At 36.7% G+C, this 14,611-nt stretch overlaps 1 protein-coding gene across 6 annotated transcripts in view; it reads right to left on the reverse strand.

Annotated features, from left to right (window-relative positions):
• LOC134337533 (dipeptidyl peptidase 9-like) overlaps nt 1-14,611 on the reverse strand; it is a 124,386-nt gene that overhangs the window by 54,738 nt on the left and 55,037 nt on the right. For all 6 annotated transcript variants that reach the window (XM_063032630.1, XM_063032629.1, XM_063032631.1 and 3 more), the window contains one exon: nt 3,018-3,191. In XM_063032630.1, the coding sequence (XP_062888700.1) occupies nt 3,018-3,191 (174 nt within the window). The remainder of the gene's footprint in view (nt 1-3,017; nt 3,192-14,611) is intronic.

A 14,611-nucleotide genomic window follows, 5' to 3' on the forward strand; every position in this document is an offset into this window, starting at 1 on the left:
TCACTCTATGCTAATGACTTACTTTTATATATTTCTAATCCTCAAAAATCTATCCCTGCTGTTTTAGAGTTATTAGCACAATTTAGTCTCTTTTCAGGTTATAAATTAAATCTTAGTAAGAGTGAACTTTTTCCGATTAATAAACAACTTCCCTTGTATCATAACTTTCCGTTTAAATTGATTAATAATTATTTCTCATATCTTGGGATTAAAATTACTTATAAACACAAAGATTTATTTAAGACTAATTTTTTTACCCTTAATTGATCATATTACTCAACTTTCATCTAAATGGTTTCCTTTATAGTTAACTTTGGTTGGTCGTATTAATGCAGTTAAGATGTTTATTCTGCCAAAATTTTTATATATATTTCAGGCATTACCGATTTTTGTTCCAAAATCTTTTTTTGATAAAGTTGACTCTAAAATTTCTTCATTTATTTGGCAAAATAAAAACCCGAGACTGGGTAAAATACATTTACAGAAAGCTAAGAGAGATGGAGGTTTAGCATTACCCAACTTTAGATTCTATTACTGGGCAATTAATATTCGACATATGAAATTTTGGTTACTTGACCAAGATACACTATCCATCCCAAAATGGGTAGTTTTGGAATTACAATCTGCTCAGGGCTATGCACTTGGCTCTATTTTAGGTTCCTCTCTTCCTTTCGATTTGAAACGCCTCAAACTGGTTTCTAACCCGATAGTTAAATATACCTTACGTATTTGGTTTCAATTCAGGAAATTTTTCGATCTTAACCAATTTGGGCTAGCGATCCCTATTTTAGGTAACGTATTTTTTCCTCCCTCTTTCACGGATCGTGCGTTTCAAATTTGGAAGACTAAGGGTATTTCACGGTTTTTGGATTTATTTTTAGATGGTTCCCTTATGTCTTTTGAACAATTATCTAATAAATATGATTTACCAAGAATACATTTTTTTAGATATCTTCAAGTTAGAAATTTCCTAAGTACTATACTTTCTTCCTTTCCAATGCTTTCTCCTACATATATTTTAGATACTATAATTAACCTTAATCCATGTCAGAAAGGTGCAACAACTATTATTTATAATATTATTATGAAACTTAGGAAAGCTCCATTTGATAAGATTAGGTCAGATTGGGAACAAGAATAGGGTTCTATTATTTCCGTGGATGACTGGGGGCAGATTTTACAATTGGTCAATACTTCCTCTATCTGTGCTAAACATTCCCTAATTCAATTTATTCATAGAGCACATATGTCCAAAGATAAATTAGCTCGTTTTTAGTCTCATATTAATCCTTTTTGTGATAGATGTCCAGGGCAGATAGCTTCCTTAACTTATATGTTTTGGTCTTGTCCTACTCTGGAAACTTTTGGAGAGACATTTTTAATATTATATCAAAGGTATTGAATATAGATATCTCTCCTCATCCTATACTGCTATCTTTGGATTACCTAAAATTTCCAGTAATCTTTCCCCTTCAGCCCGTAGAATGATTGCATTTCTTACTTCAATGGCGAAAAGATGTATCTTACAACATTGGAAAGAGCTTAATGCTCCAACTACCTTTTTTGGTTCTCCCAGACGATATTATGCTTAAATTTGGAGAAAATTAGAAGTAATCTTTATGTTTCCTCATTTAAATTTGAACAGACCTGGAGATCTTTTATTCAATATTTTCATTTAATGTAATTTTTTTTCTCTTTTGTTTCATATTTATATTCCCTTCTTGCTTTTTTTTAACTGTTTTTAATGGAGGTCGGGTTTGAGGACGTGATTTTAAGTTTTTTAACTCTACCTGTTTCCAAGTTAGCCCATTGCTTTGCTTTGCTTTGCTTTTAGTTTAGTTGCACGGTGGGTTTTTTTTTGGGTTTTTTTTTCCTTTTCTCTATTAATATATATATATATATAAAATTAGTATACTATTAATTTACCTTATTATTTTATGTTTAAACTGCACTGTTTGTATCAATTTTTTTCTGTATTAATATCTCCTGTAATTTCTAACAGTGTATTAGTGCTTATATGGTTTACCTTTTGTATACTTATTTAATAAAAAAATTTAAAAAGGAAACCTTTCGTGCCGAAATAGCATAAAGCGAAGAAGCAATTACCATTAATTTATATGGGAAAAATTTTTGAGCGTTCCCAGAGCCAAAAAATAACCTACCAAATCATACCAAGTAACAAATAAAACCTAAAATAACACTAACATATAGTAAAAGCAGGAATGATATGATAAATACACAGCCTATATAAAGTAGAAATAACGTACGTACAGTGTCGTCAGGAAGATTACGCCAAAACCAATTTGCAGGGAAAAAAAATCGGCACGTACGTGCATGCGCACACAGGTGCCCACACAAGGCTTCATGGTCATGGTAGTCTTTCTCAGGGTAAACACAAGTGTCCCGTATTTGACTGCTACTTTTGTCCCTTATTTGGGAGTGAGAAAGTTGGCAACCCCAACTGTAAAAGACATGTTGAGGTGAGTTTAACCCAACTTGAAGACTGACCACCCCCCCTCCACCGCCCCTCAGTCAGCCGGTCCGCAAGATTATTGTCAATATTAAACTGGACCGCAATGCAAAAAAGGTTGGGGACCACTGCTTAATAGGATCGAGCAGGAAGCTTTGATTATAATTATTCTTCTGTCACTCAGAGTCCAATTGTGGGAATCCTATCACTAGCTCAATAGCTAATTGTACTGCTGGTTCGATAATATACAGCACAATTTTCTAAGTTATCTTCATGCTTGGCTTTCTTTGTTCTCATTCCATACCTTATACAGACTTTATGTTCAATGATTCATACAGGAGCAACAAAACACAGCAATGTTAATTCTGTAGCTGACACAATAACTTGAAAACTTTAATACAAGGCACAAAAAGTAAATTCGACTACAAAATCTATTAATAAGCAGTCAACTGCACTACTACTTTAAGTAAGGTACACAGTGTATGCAGATGTAAGAGATCAGGGAATCTGATCCAACATTCAATAGCTCCAGTAACCTGGTACTTACATTAAATCCATTTTTCCCGCCATCCTTGCAATAAAAAAGACTATTATTAGCTTGGAAGAGGAAAAGCCCACTATCCCTGTGGTAGTCGTATGAGGTAATGCCAAATGTTCCAAGGCGCTTCCTTTCACGCAGAAGCTCCTCTTCACGCGAGTACATCCCGTGGTGTGGCGTGGCCTGTATAACCACAAAACAAATCAACTCTGCAACAATTCCCTGAATAACATTCCACAATTATATGATTTACCAACATTAAATTATTCTACTCATAACATTCCCCAAGTCAGTCTTGTCATAGTGCAAAAACACATATAAATAAATTAAAGCAATAGATAGGATGCTGAATACAGTGTAGTGGAAAATAATTTGGAATTTGAAAGCCATCTGCACTTAAATTATATGAACCAAGATACAGCTACTTATACATTAAAGGTAACACAATGACAATCTGAAGCCAAAAGCACAAATTAACCTTGTGAGAATTAAATTATTCTGCCAGGCTGATCTAAAGAGCACTAAATCTAAAGACAATTGGCCTCACAGAACTGTTAGATATGACCCAACAATCTGGGGAATCCAAATAGGTGCAATTATTACAGCCCTACTGAAGAAAAAAAGCTGATTGAAAACATGGCCATTATTCATTCTGTTCTAACCTCTGTGTAAAAGCATATTGATAACCAGAAATCTAGTGGAAAATGTTTAATTTTCTCATCTGACTGCTAGTATAGATATAATTTAACTCTGAAGAAGGGTCTTGGCCCAAAATGTCAACAGTTTATTCATTCCCTTGGATTCTGCCTGACCTGTACAGCCCCTTCAATATTTTGTGCACGTTGCTTTGGATTTCCAGCATCCGCAAAATTTTACAAGTTAATCCAGCTGGCATTGCCTCAAATGATTAATTGAGAGCCATTAGTAAACAACAGGTTCCCAATTATCTTAACAATAAAATGCTGAGCAATACAATGATTCCAAGATGAGGGAAATATGATTGAATGCGCAAACTGTTCCAAAGGTCCCACTTGGTGACTGAAATCCACAAAAAGCATTGAAAAATATTGTGCATCAATACTGGAAGAGATCATAAAATTGTCCTTTTACATGGTAACCTAAAGTGCACCATGAAATAAGCAATTTATAAACAGGTTTAATATCACTGGTATATGTCATGAAATTCGTTTTGCAGCAGTACAGTGCAATGCATAAAAATATAAGTATACAAATTATATATAGTTTAAAAAATTAAATAAGCAGTGCAAAAAGAGCAAAAAAAAAAGTGAGGTAGTGTACATGGGTTAATAGCCCATTCAAAAATCTGATGGAGGGGAAGAAGCTGCTCCTAAAACATTGAGTATGTCTTCAGGCTTCTGTACCATCTCCTTGACGGTAATAATGAGAAGAGGGCATATCCTGGCAATCCAAGAAATATTAGATAAAGTTAAAGAAAGTGATCATCAACTGCAAGAAGAACGAATATACGGTTATCACAAGGAAGAAATAAATACCAAAATGCAAACTGAAAGTGAGCAATGAAACAATTAAACAAAGTGGAACATCAATGACTTAGACAGCATAACATCTAACAGTGGGGCTGACATTGAAATTGGGAGAAAGACTGGGATTACTGAAAGAACAGTTGAGCATTTGAGCAAGATACTAAAGAATAACAATTTCATTGGGTATGAAACTCATTGCATACTGACATAAGAAAGTGAATATTGGACAATATCAAGGCAAAATGAGGGCAGACTCGAATCTGTAGAAATGTGTTTTTTGAGAAGAATGATGAAAATATTGTGGAAGAACAGAGTAACAAATGAGAAAGTGTTTCAAAAAGCCAGAATAAGAGAGCTGATATCATCAATCAAGAAATGGCAGCTCAAATTTCTGGGACAGAAACTGAAGAAAGAGAAGTACAAACATCTTGCAGTGACAAGAAAAATTGATGGAAGAAAAAGTTGCGGTCAACAGCTCATGACATTCATGAGTTACATCAAGGGAGAGGCAAAGGTTTTGAAAAAGCTTATTAGAACATCTCAAGGACAGATGGAAGACCATGATCACCCATGTCATGACACAGCACATGATGATAAATCATGCACAAAGACCCAAGTTTATGACTTTTTGTACTAAACAAGTAATATCTACTGCACTTGATGACAAAGTTTAACAATTTGTGAGAAGTGGAATATGTTGAGATTATATTATTATCCTTTTATTATCCTTCACTAGTTTTGATCATAGATTTAAGTATTTGAATATGGTTTGATAGTATTCCCTACAGTATTACTATTATTGCAAATATGCTCTTCACATTTTAACAATTTTTATGCAGCCAATCCTTACAGCAACAATGTCCAAGTATGTTTATAGTGAACCATAAAAAATTGAAATACAAGAAATATGCTCATCACTCCAATGACTAGGAAAGAGATTAGGTCATGGATTTATGAGCAGATCCTTTGTCAGCACTTCTTCAGGTGCTGGAGGTGTTTTCGAGGACTTGTTCTATATTTCAAATGTTGAATGTGTATGGGTATTTATGACTTGCTGTACAGGTGAATTAAAAGGCAATAGATGCAAAGAAAAACATTAGTTTCACACCTATGACAAGAATATTACTACTCAACTCATTCGTTCATTTTAATAACAGATGTACTGTGATGGCAAAATGTGCCAGCTTTAAAATAGACAGCAGTTACTTGGCGAGGTTACTCTGACAGCAGCTCCTGAACCAACAGCTTCGATACTTCTATTAACTAGGGAGGAAAAAGAAGCAGGTACATTGGGAAATAGCGTCACCTGCAACTTTCTTTAAAGTCACACTCCATCCTTACTCAGAAATTATTGGCATCCCTTGACTATTTCTGCATCTAAATCCTGAAGCTCCCTATTCAAAGGTAGCTGAATAAAATTAAGATAGGCAAGCATTTTTATTGTCTTTAGGAGTCAAAAAGGCATTAATATATGTATCATGTTACCACACACCAGTCAGGAATACATTGTCAAAATAAAGATTAATTATTGTGTCCTTGGAAAATTTAATTGAATTATTGACTGGCAATTTAAAATAAAAAAGACAAAAAAATATATAAGACGAGTCAACATAAATAAGAAACTCAGCTATCATGGTTTAATTGCTGCTTACCCTGTCTTGTTCTGCCAATGCTTTTCTTTTCTTTTATAATCTTTTTATTGATTTTCAAGTTCAAAAACATAGTAACAATAGTAATACAAAGAGATTGGAATTACATTATTGAGAACAGACATATGCAAGTAAAACTATAAATAATACAAGTATACTAGACCTCCCAAACTCTCAATATAGTTAATCATAAAAGGAAAAATAAAAAAAATCACAAGAAGGAAAAACCCCCAAAGTAACAAAAAAACTAAGAAAAGAAAACTAAACTAAACCAAACCAAAAACTGATTGAAACAAAACAAAACAAGGCTGGGCTAATATATTACATTGAATACAATCATTAATGTCATCAACTCCGCTCCTCTATCCTTATATTCTAGGTTAATAAAAAGAATTCGGAAAAGGTCAAGCTACATCAAATGAAAGTGTTGAATAAATGGCTTCCAGGTCTCTTCAAATTTAACCAAAGGATCAAAAATGACACTTTAATGTTTTCTAAATTTAAACATGATATGGCTTGGGAAAACCACTGAAATGTAGTAGGGGGATTGATCTCTTTCCAATTCAGTAAGATGGATCTTCTAGCCATTAATGTAACAAATGCAATCGTCCGACAAGCTGAAGAGGATAACGATCTATGTTCCATCATTGGTAAACCGAAAATTGTAGTAACAGAGTGAGGTTGTAAATCAATGTGCAAAACTGTTGAAATAATATTAAATATCTTTCCAAAATTTTTCCAAAAGAGGGCAAGACCAGAACATACGAGTCAAAGAAGCCACCTCAGAGTGACATCTGTCACAAACAGGATGTATATGGGAGTAAAAACGAGCTAGTTTACCTTTAGACATATCAGCCCTATGTACCACCCTAAATTGTATCAACGTATGTTTAGCACATATAGAGGAAGAGCTAACTAATCGAAAAATTTTCTCCAATTTCTCTATAGGTAAGTGAAGCTGAAGTTCCTTTTCCCATTCATTTTTAATTTTATCTAATATACCTGGCTGTATTTTCATAAGTATATCATAGTTATTAAACCCTTCTGAAAAGGATTTACACCTAAAATTTTTTCCATGATATCATTTGAGTATGAAGTCGGAAAGGTAGGTAGCGTAATATTTAAAAGGTTTCTTATTTGTAAATATCTAAAACAAAAATGGGATCTGGGCAAATTATATTTATTGGACAACTGTTCAAAACACATGAAACAGTTATCCAAGAATAAACCACGAAAGCATGTTATACCCTTCATTTTCCATATCAAAAAGGCTTGATCCATAACAGAAGGTTGGAAAAAAAAATTAAGATATAATAGAGTTTGATAAAATAAATTTGTTCAAACCAAAAAAGTTACGAAATTGAAACCATATTCGTAGTGTATGTTTAACTATTGGATTAACCATTAATTTATTCAATTTAGAGAGAACAAAGGGAAGTGAAGTTCCTAAAATAGAGACCAATGAAAACCTTTGTACAGAGCAACATTCAAGGTTTACCCATTGTGGACTTGGGATTATATCCCAATCTTGTGTCCAAAATATTAAATATCTAATATTAATTGCCCAGCAATAAAATCTTAAATTCGGCAATGCCAAACTACCCTCTTTTTTGGGCTTCTGTAAGTATTTTTTACTTAATCTGGGATTTTTATTCTGCCATATACAAGAGGAAATTTTAGAATCAATAGTAACAAAAAAGGATTTAGGAATAAAGATTGGTACTGCTTGAAACAGATATAAAAATTTAGGAAGAATAATCATTTTAATAGCATTGATTCGGCCAATCAGTAATAAAGATAATGGGGACCATTTAGTATACAATTGTTTAACCTGATTAATTAACAGTAAAAAATTGAACTTAAGTAAGTCCTTATGCTTCTTAGTAATTCTAACATCCAGATAAGTAAAATAATCAGTAATCAATCTGAATGGTGAATGTCTATAAATGAACCTGCATATTTAATGGAAAAAGTTCACTCTTACTAAGATTCAATCTATAACCAGAAAAGTTACTAAACTGAGCAAGCAGAGTTAAAACTGCTGGAACAGATTTCTCAGGGTTAAAGTTATATAATAATAAATCATCTGCATATGGTGATAGTTTGTGCATCTCATTCCCGCGGGTAATGCCAAATATATTAGGTGAGTCACGAGTAGCAAGAGCTAAAGGTTCCAGGGCAATATCGAATAATAATGAACTAAGAGGGCAACCCTGCCTAGTACCACGAAGTAACTGAAAAAAGGGAGATCTTTGATTATTGGTAAATACCGAAGCCGAAGGGGTAAGGTACATCAATTTAATCCAAGATATAAATATCAGACTAAAATTGAATTTCTCAAGTGTATTAAACAAATATATCATAGAAACATAGAAAATAAGTGCAGGAGTAGGCCATTCAGCCCTTCGAGCCTGCACCGCCACTCCGTATGATCATGGCTGATCATCCAACTCAGAACCCTGTACCAGCCTTCCCTCCATACCCCTTGATCCCTTTAGCCACAAGGGCCATATCTAACTCCCTCTTAAATATAGTCAATGAACTGGCCTCAACTGTTTCCTGTGGCAGAGAATTCCACAGATTCACCACTCTCTGTGTGAAGAAGTTTTTCCTAATCTTGGTCCTAAAAGGCTTCCCCTTTATCCTCAAACTATGACCCCTCGTTCTGGACTTCCCCAACATCCGGAACAATCTTCCTGCATCTAGCCTGTCCAATTCCTTCAATATTTTATACGTTTCAATAAGATCCCCCCTCAATCTTCTAAATTCCAACGAGTATAAGCCTAGTCGATCCACTCTTTCATCATATGAAAGTCCTACCATCCCAGGAATCAATCTGGTGAACCTTCTTTGTACTCCCTCTATGGCAAGGATGTCTTTCCTCAGATTAGGGGACCAAAACTGCACACAATACTCCAGGTGTGGTCTCACCAAGGCCTTGTACAACTGCCGTAGTACCTCCCTGCTCCTGTACTTGAATCCTCTTGCTACGAATGCCAGCATACCATTCACCTTTTTCACCGCCTGCTGTACCTGCATGCCCACTTTCAATGACTGGTGTATAATGACACCCAGGTCTTGTTCCACCTCCCCTTTTCCTAACCGGCCACCATTCAGATAATAATCTGTTTTCCTGTTTTTGCCACCAAAGTGGATAACCTCACATTTATCCACATTAAATTGTATCTGCCATGAATTTGCCCACTCACCCAACCTATCCAAGACACCCTGCATCCTCTTAGCATCCTCCTCACAGCTAACACTGCCGCCCAGCTTCGTGTCATCTGCAAACTTGGAGATGCTGCATTTAACTCCCTCATCTAAGTCATTTATATTGTAAACAACTGGGGTCCCAGCACTGAGCTTTATGGTATCCCACTAGTCACTGCCTGCCATTCTGAAAAGGTCCTGTTTATTCCCACTCTTTGCTTCCTGTCTGCCAACCAATTCTCTATCCACATCAATACCTTACCCCCAATACCATGTGCTTTAAGTTTGCACACTAATCTCCTGTGTGGGACCTTGTCAAAAGCCTTTTGAAAATCCAAATATACCACATCCACTGGTTCTCCCCATCCACTCGACTAGTTATATCCTCAAAAAATTCTATGAGATTCGTCAGACATGATTTTCCTTTCACAAATCCATGCTGACTTTGTCCGATGATTTCACCACTTTCCAAATGTGCTGTTATCACATCTTTGATAACTGACTCCAGCAGTTTCCCCACCATCGACGTTAGGCTAACTGGTCTATAATTCCCTGGTTTCTCTCTCCCTCCTTTTTCAAAAAGTGGGGTTACATTAGCCACTCTCCAATCCTCAGGAACTAGTCCAGAATCTAAAGAGTTTTGAAAAATTATCACTAATGCATCCACTATTTCTTGGGCTACTTCCTTATGCACTCTGGGATGCAGACCATCTGGCCCTGGGGATTTATCTGCCTTTAATCCCTTCAATTTACCTAACACCACTTCCCTACTAACATGTATTTCCCTCAGTTCCTGCATCTCACTGGACCCTCTGTCCCCTACTATTTCCGGAAGATTATTTATGTCCTCCTTAGTGAAGACAGAACCAAAGTAGTTATTCAATTGGTCTGCTATGTCCTTGCTCCCCATAATCAATTCACCTATTTCTGTCTGTAGGGGACCTACATTTGTCTTAACCAATCTTTTTCTTTTCACATATCTATAAAAGCTTTTACAGTCAGTTTTTATGTTCCCTGCCAGTTTTCTCTGATAATTTTTTTTCCCCTTCCTAATTAAGCCCTTTGTCCTCCTCTGCTGGACTCTGAATTTTTCCCAGTCCTCAGGTGAGCCACTTTTTCTGGCTAATTTGTATGCTTCTTCTTTGGAATTGATACTATCCCTAATTTCCCTTGTCAGCCACGGGTGCACTACCTTCCTTGATTTATTCTTTTGCCAAACTGGGATGAACAATTGTTGTAGTTCATCCATGCGATCTTTAAGTGCTTGCCATTGCATATCCACCGCCAACCCTTTAAGTGTCATTTGCCAGTCTATCTTAGCTAATTCACGTCTCATACCTTCAAAGTTACCCTCCTTTAAGTACAGAACCTTTGTTTCTGAATTAACTATGTCACTCTCCATCTTAATGAAGAATTCCACCATATTATCGTCACTCTTACCCAAGGGGCCTCTCACGACAAGATTGCTAATTAACCCTTCCTCATTGCTCAATACCCAGTCTAGAATAACCTGCTCTCTAGTTGGTTCCTCGACATGTTGGTTCAAAAAAATCATCCCGCATACGTTCCAAGAAATCCTCTTCCTCAGCACCCTTACCAAGTTGGTTCACCCAATCTATATGTAGACTGAAGTCACCCATTATAACTGCTGTTCCTTTATTGCACACATTTCTAATTTCCTGTTTAATACCATCCCCAAACTCACTACTACTGTTAGGTGGCCTGTACACAACTCCCACCAGCGTTTTCTGCTCCTTAGTGTTATGCAGCTCTACCCATATCGATTCCACATCCTCCCGGCTAATGTCCTTCCTTTCTATTGCGTTAATCTCATCTTTAACCAGCAATGTTACCCCACCTCCTTTTCTTTCATGTCTATCCCTCCTGAATGTTGAGCTCCCATCCTTGGTCACCTGGAACTAAAAAAAGATACCGTTTAATTGGGTGGTTTAAACCGTTCGTATTCCAGAAAACAAAATAACCTTATCCATAATACTGAAATCGAGCATATAGTACATAAAGGGTTAACCAGAATACAAACTCATGACCCCTGAAGAGGAAAAAAGGTTCAAAGAGGAACCGGAAGTTGTGACATTTCGGACATTTTCGTAGTATCGAGTCAGCCCATTTGAAAGGAGAATCTAAACTAAAAATAAAAATGAAAATGAAAATATGAAAATACCCCCTCCCCCCTCCCACTGAAACCCGGAAAAAAGGCCAAAAGACGGCCAATACTAAATCTAATGCTAAATCTAACCCTATCTCTCCAGAAGGCAACCCAAAAGATATATATTTTTCTTTTAAAAAAACACTCAGTCAAAAAAATTAGAAACTGAAATTACCATATATGTAAAAAAAGATTACAACTCTTGCAAACATAGACTATCTTCTTACTCAAATCTAAAAAAAAATGAAACCAATTGCTGATTCATATTGTTAGTTCTTTTCAGACACAAATGCTTGAAAATAACGCACCGAAAAAAATAGTCCCAGGGGAGGAAGAAAGCAAGACGCCATCTTAAGATGCAAAAAAGCCAAATACTTCCCGAAACATACATCAAAGTTGCTGGTGAACGCAGCAGGCCAAGCAGCATCTGCAGGAAGAGGTGCAGTTGACGTTTCAGGCTGAGACCCTTCGTCAGGACGAAGGGTCTCGGCCTGAAACGTCAACTGCACCTCTTCCTACAGATGCTGCTTGGCCTGCTGCGTTCACCAGCAACTTTGATGTATGTTGCTTGAATTTCCAGCATCTGCAGAATTCCTGTTGTTTGCGTTTAAATACTTCCCGAATAAAGTTTCAAAGAAAGAAAAGTCAAACACTGAATCTACAACTTAATTACTCTCAAAAGCAGAAAAATTAAAAGTAAAAAACAGAATCAGTAAAGAAAGAAGAAAACTTTTATCCGAAAATACAAAAGTACACTACAAACCCAAGGCAAAAGCCCTCAGATTATAAAAATCCAAAGCTGTAAGCCAGTTGTTAGCTTTCTTTTTTTAATAAAAAACAAGCAAGTAAGAACAAAGACAAAAAACAACAGTCAATTAATTAGTCCGGAGCAGAGGAACACTGATTGTCAAGAAAACTTTGAGCTTCATCTGGAGATTTAAACAGACGACGTGAGTTATTGGCAAGAACGATTCTCAAACGTGCTGGGAACAGCAATGCTGATTTAAGGCCTTTTTGATAAAATTCTGGTATCTGTGGTTTAATACCCATTGGTTCCCTCAGAACTTCAGGACTAAAATCTTCAACGAGGCGAATTTTGAAACTTTGAAATTCGATCATATTTTTCCGCCGGGCAGTTCATATCACACGATCCTTAATGTGAACATAATGGAACCGAATAATAATGGGTCTCGGTTTAAGTTTCCTGGAAGGTTTGGGGCGCAACGTATTGTGCGCGCAATTGAGCAATGGAGGAGCCTCCAAAACTTCTGAACCAAACACATCCATTAAAAATTGAGAGAAGTATTTAGTAGGATCACCTGTCTTGATATCTTTGGGAAGCCTGATTATCCGCAAGTTCTGTTGCCGAGATCGATAATCTTGGATTTATAACGTTCCAGCATATGGGATGTCGAAGTCAGATTTTTTTCCAGGGCTTCAATCTTTTGGTCTCTCTGCCGAACGGTGGCATCCAGTTCTGAAATTCTAGTTTGTTGTTGATCAATTTCACGTCTAATCGATCTAATGTCATCTTGAATCGTCTTCAAAACTTCTTCAAACACAGCAAATCTTTGATTAAGTTTTTCCTCTAGAAGACTTGATATTGTTTCAAAAGTTAATGGTATTTGCTCAGATGCTTTAGGATCACCATCTTTTTTTCCCCCCGTTGCCGTTGGAGTCTTTCCCATTTTTAACTTCTCATCCTCTGGTCTGCATTTCCAGCGAGTTAAAATCGAAGTTCAAAGATATATCTGTGATATAAACCTTTTAGTGTAGGTATAAACAGAGTAAATAAGGGTGGTTACGGGTAAAAGAACTACGGAGAATGGAGCGAAGCCAACATGTACCCCACCCACACAATGAGCGCCTCCTGGAGAGTCCCCTGCCAATGCTTAAGTGCACTGTATGAGGGTTCCAGATATCATATATATCATATGAGCGTATCAAAGCTTGACAGCCAAAAGCAATTTGGTTCAGAAACTGACTAAAGAATTTAAACATCTAACACAAGCAAAAGAAAACACAGGTAATTTTCTCTTAGTAAATGGTTATCAATGTCATAGAGCAGCACAGTCTCGTAGCAGTTAGTGTAATGCTATTAAATTGCCAATGACCTGTAAGGAGTTTGTACACTCTCCCCGTGACAGCGCAAGTTTCCCTCGGGTGCTCTGGTTTCAAAGTTCAAAATAAATTTATCAAAGTATGTGTATGTCATCATATACAACCCCACATTCATTTTCTTGTCGTCAATCACAGCAAATAGAAGAAACACATTAGAATCAATGAAAGACAACACCCCACAGGGTGGACAACAACCAATGTACAATAAAAAACAACTTATCCAAATACAGAGTTAAAAAAAACACGTGGACTAAGATGTTAACTGTCCTGTGCTATCACCAGTGGGATCATCAGTTGATCTGCCACCTGTCCTAAGAGTTTCGGCCCGCTTATAATCAAGACTCCCTCGAGGTGGTGGGCCAGCAGTGCTAAAGCACCACCTCCCACTGGTGAGCTTAAAAACTTGGCATCTGCCTCTATCAGAGTTGTTGGTCACTTCCATCCAACAGATAGTCTGCTCTTCAGGTGTCTTATGCAACTACTGAAGGGTTTGCAAGATATATGTACACTGTCCGACTATCTGTCCCTCTGGACATACTTGGTCCACACCCATGCTGATCCTTTCTCTGCTGCCTCAGCTACAGCCCTGCTGGTTGACTTGATCTCTCTTCTAGTGAAGCCAAGGTCACACAGTCACTTCTGGAAAGTGAATACAATAAACCCAAGGCAGCCTACTTCTAATGGATAGCATGAGACCTTCCACCCTCTGTCTCTGCACTCAGATCTTAATTCTGCATATTTGGTTAACTTGCGCTCATGCGCTTCATCGATGTTGTCTTCCCAGGGGACTGTGAGTTCACCAATAACCACTTCTCTGCTGGTGTCAGACCATATGATTATATCTGGACACAATGTGGTGAAAGCTATTTGCTCTGGGAAGCTGCCTTTCCCGTCCAGGTTGGCCTTGACACACTAATCATTGGCTGAAGAAAATATATGCTTGATCGTGAG

This window comes from Mobula hypostoma, chromosome 24 (genome assembly GCF_963921235.1).
Source record: "Mobula hypostoma chromosome 24, sMobHyp1.1, whole genome shotgun sequence".
Classification (NCBI taxonomy): domain Eukaryota; kingdom Metazoa; phylum Chordata; class Chondrichthyes; order Myliobatiformes; family Myliobatidae; genus Mobula; species Mobula hypostoma.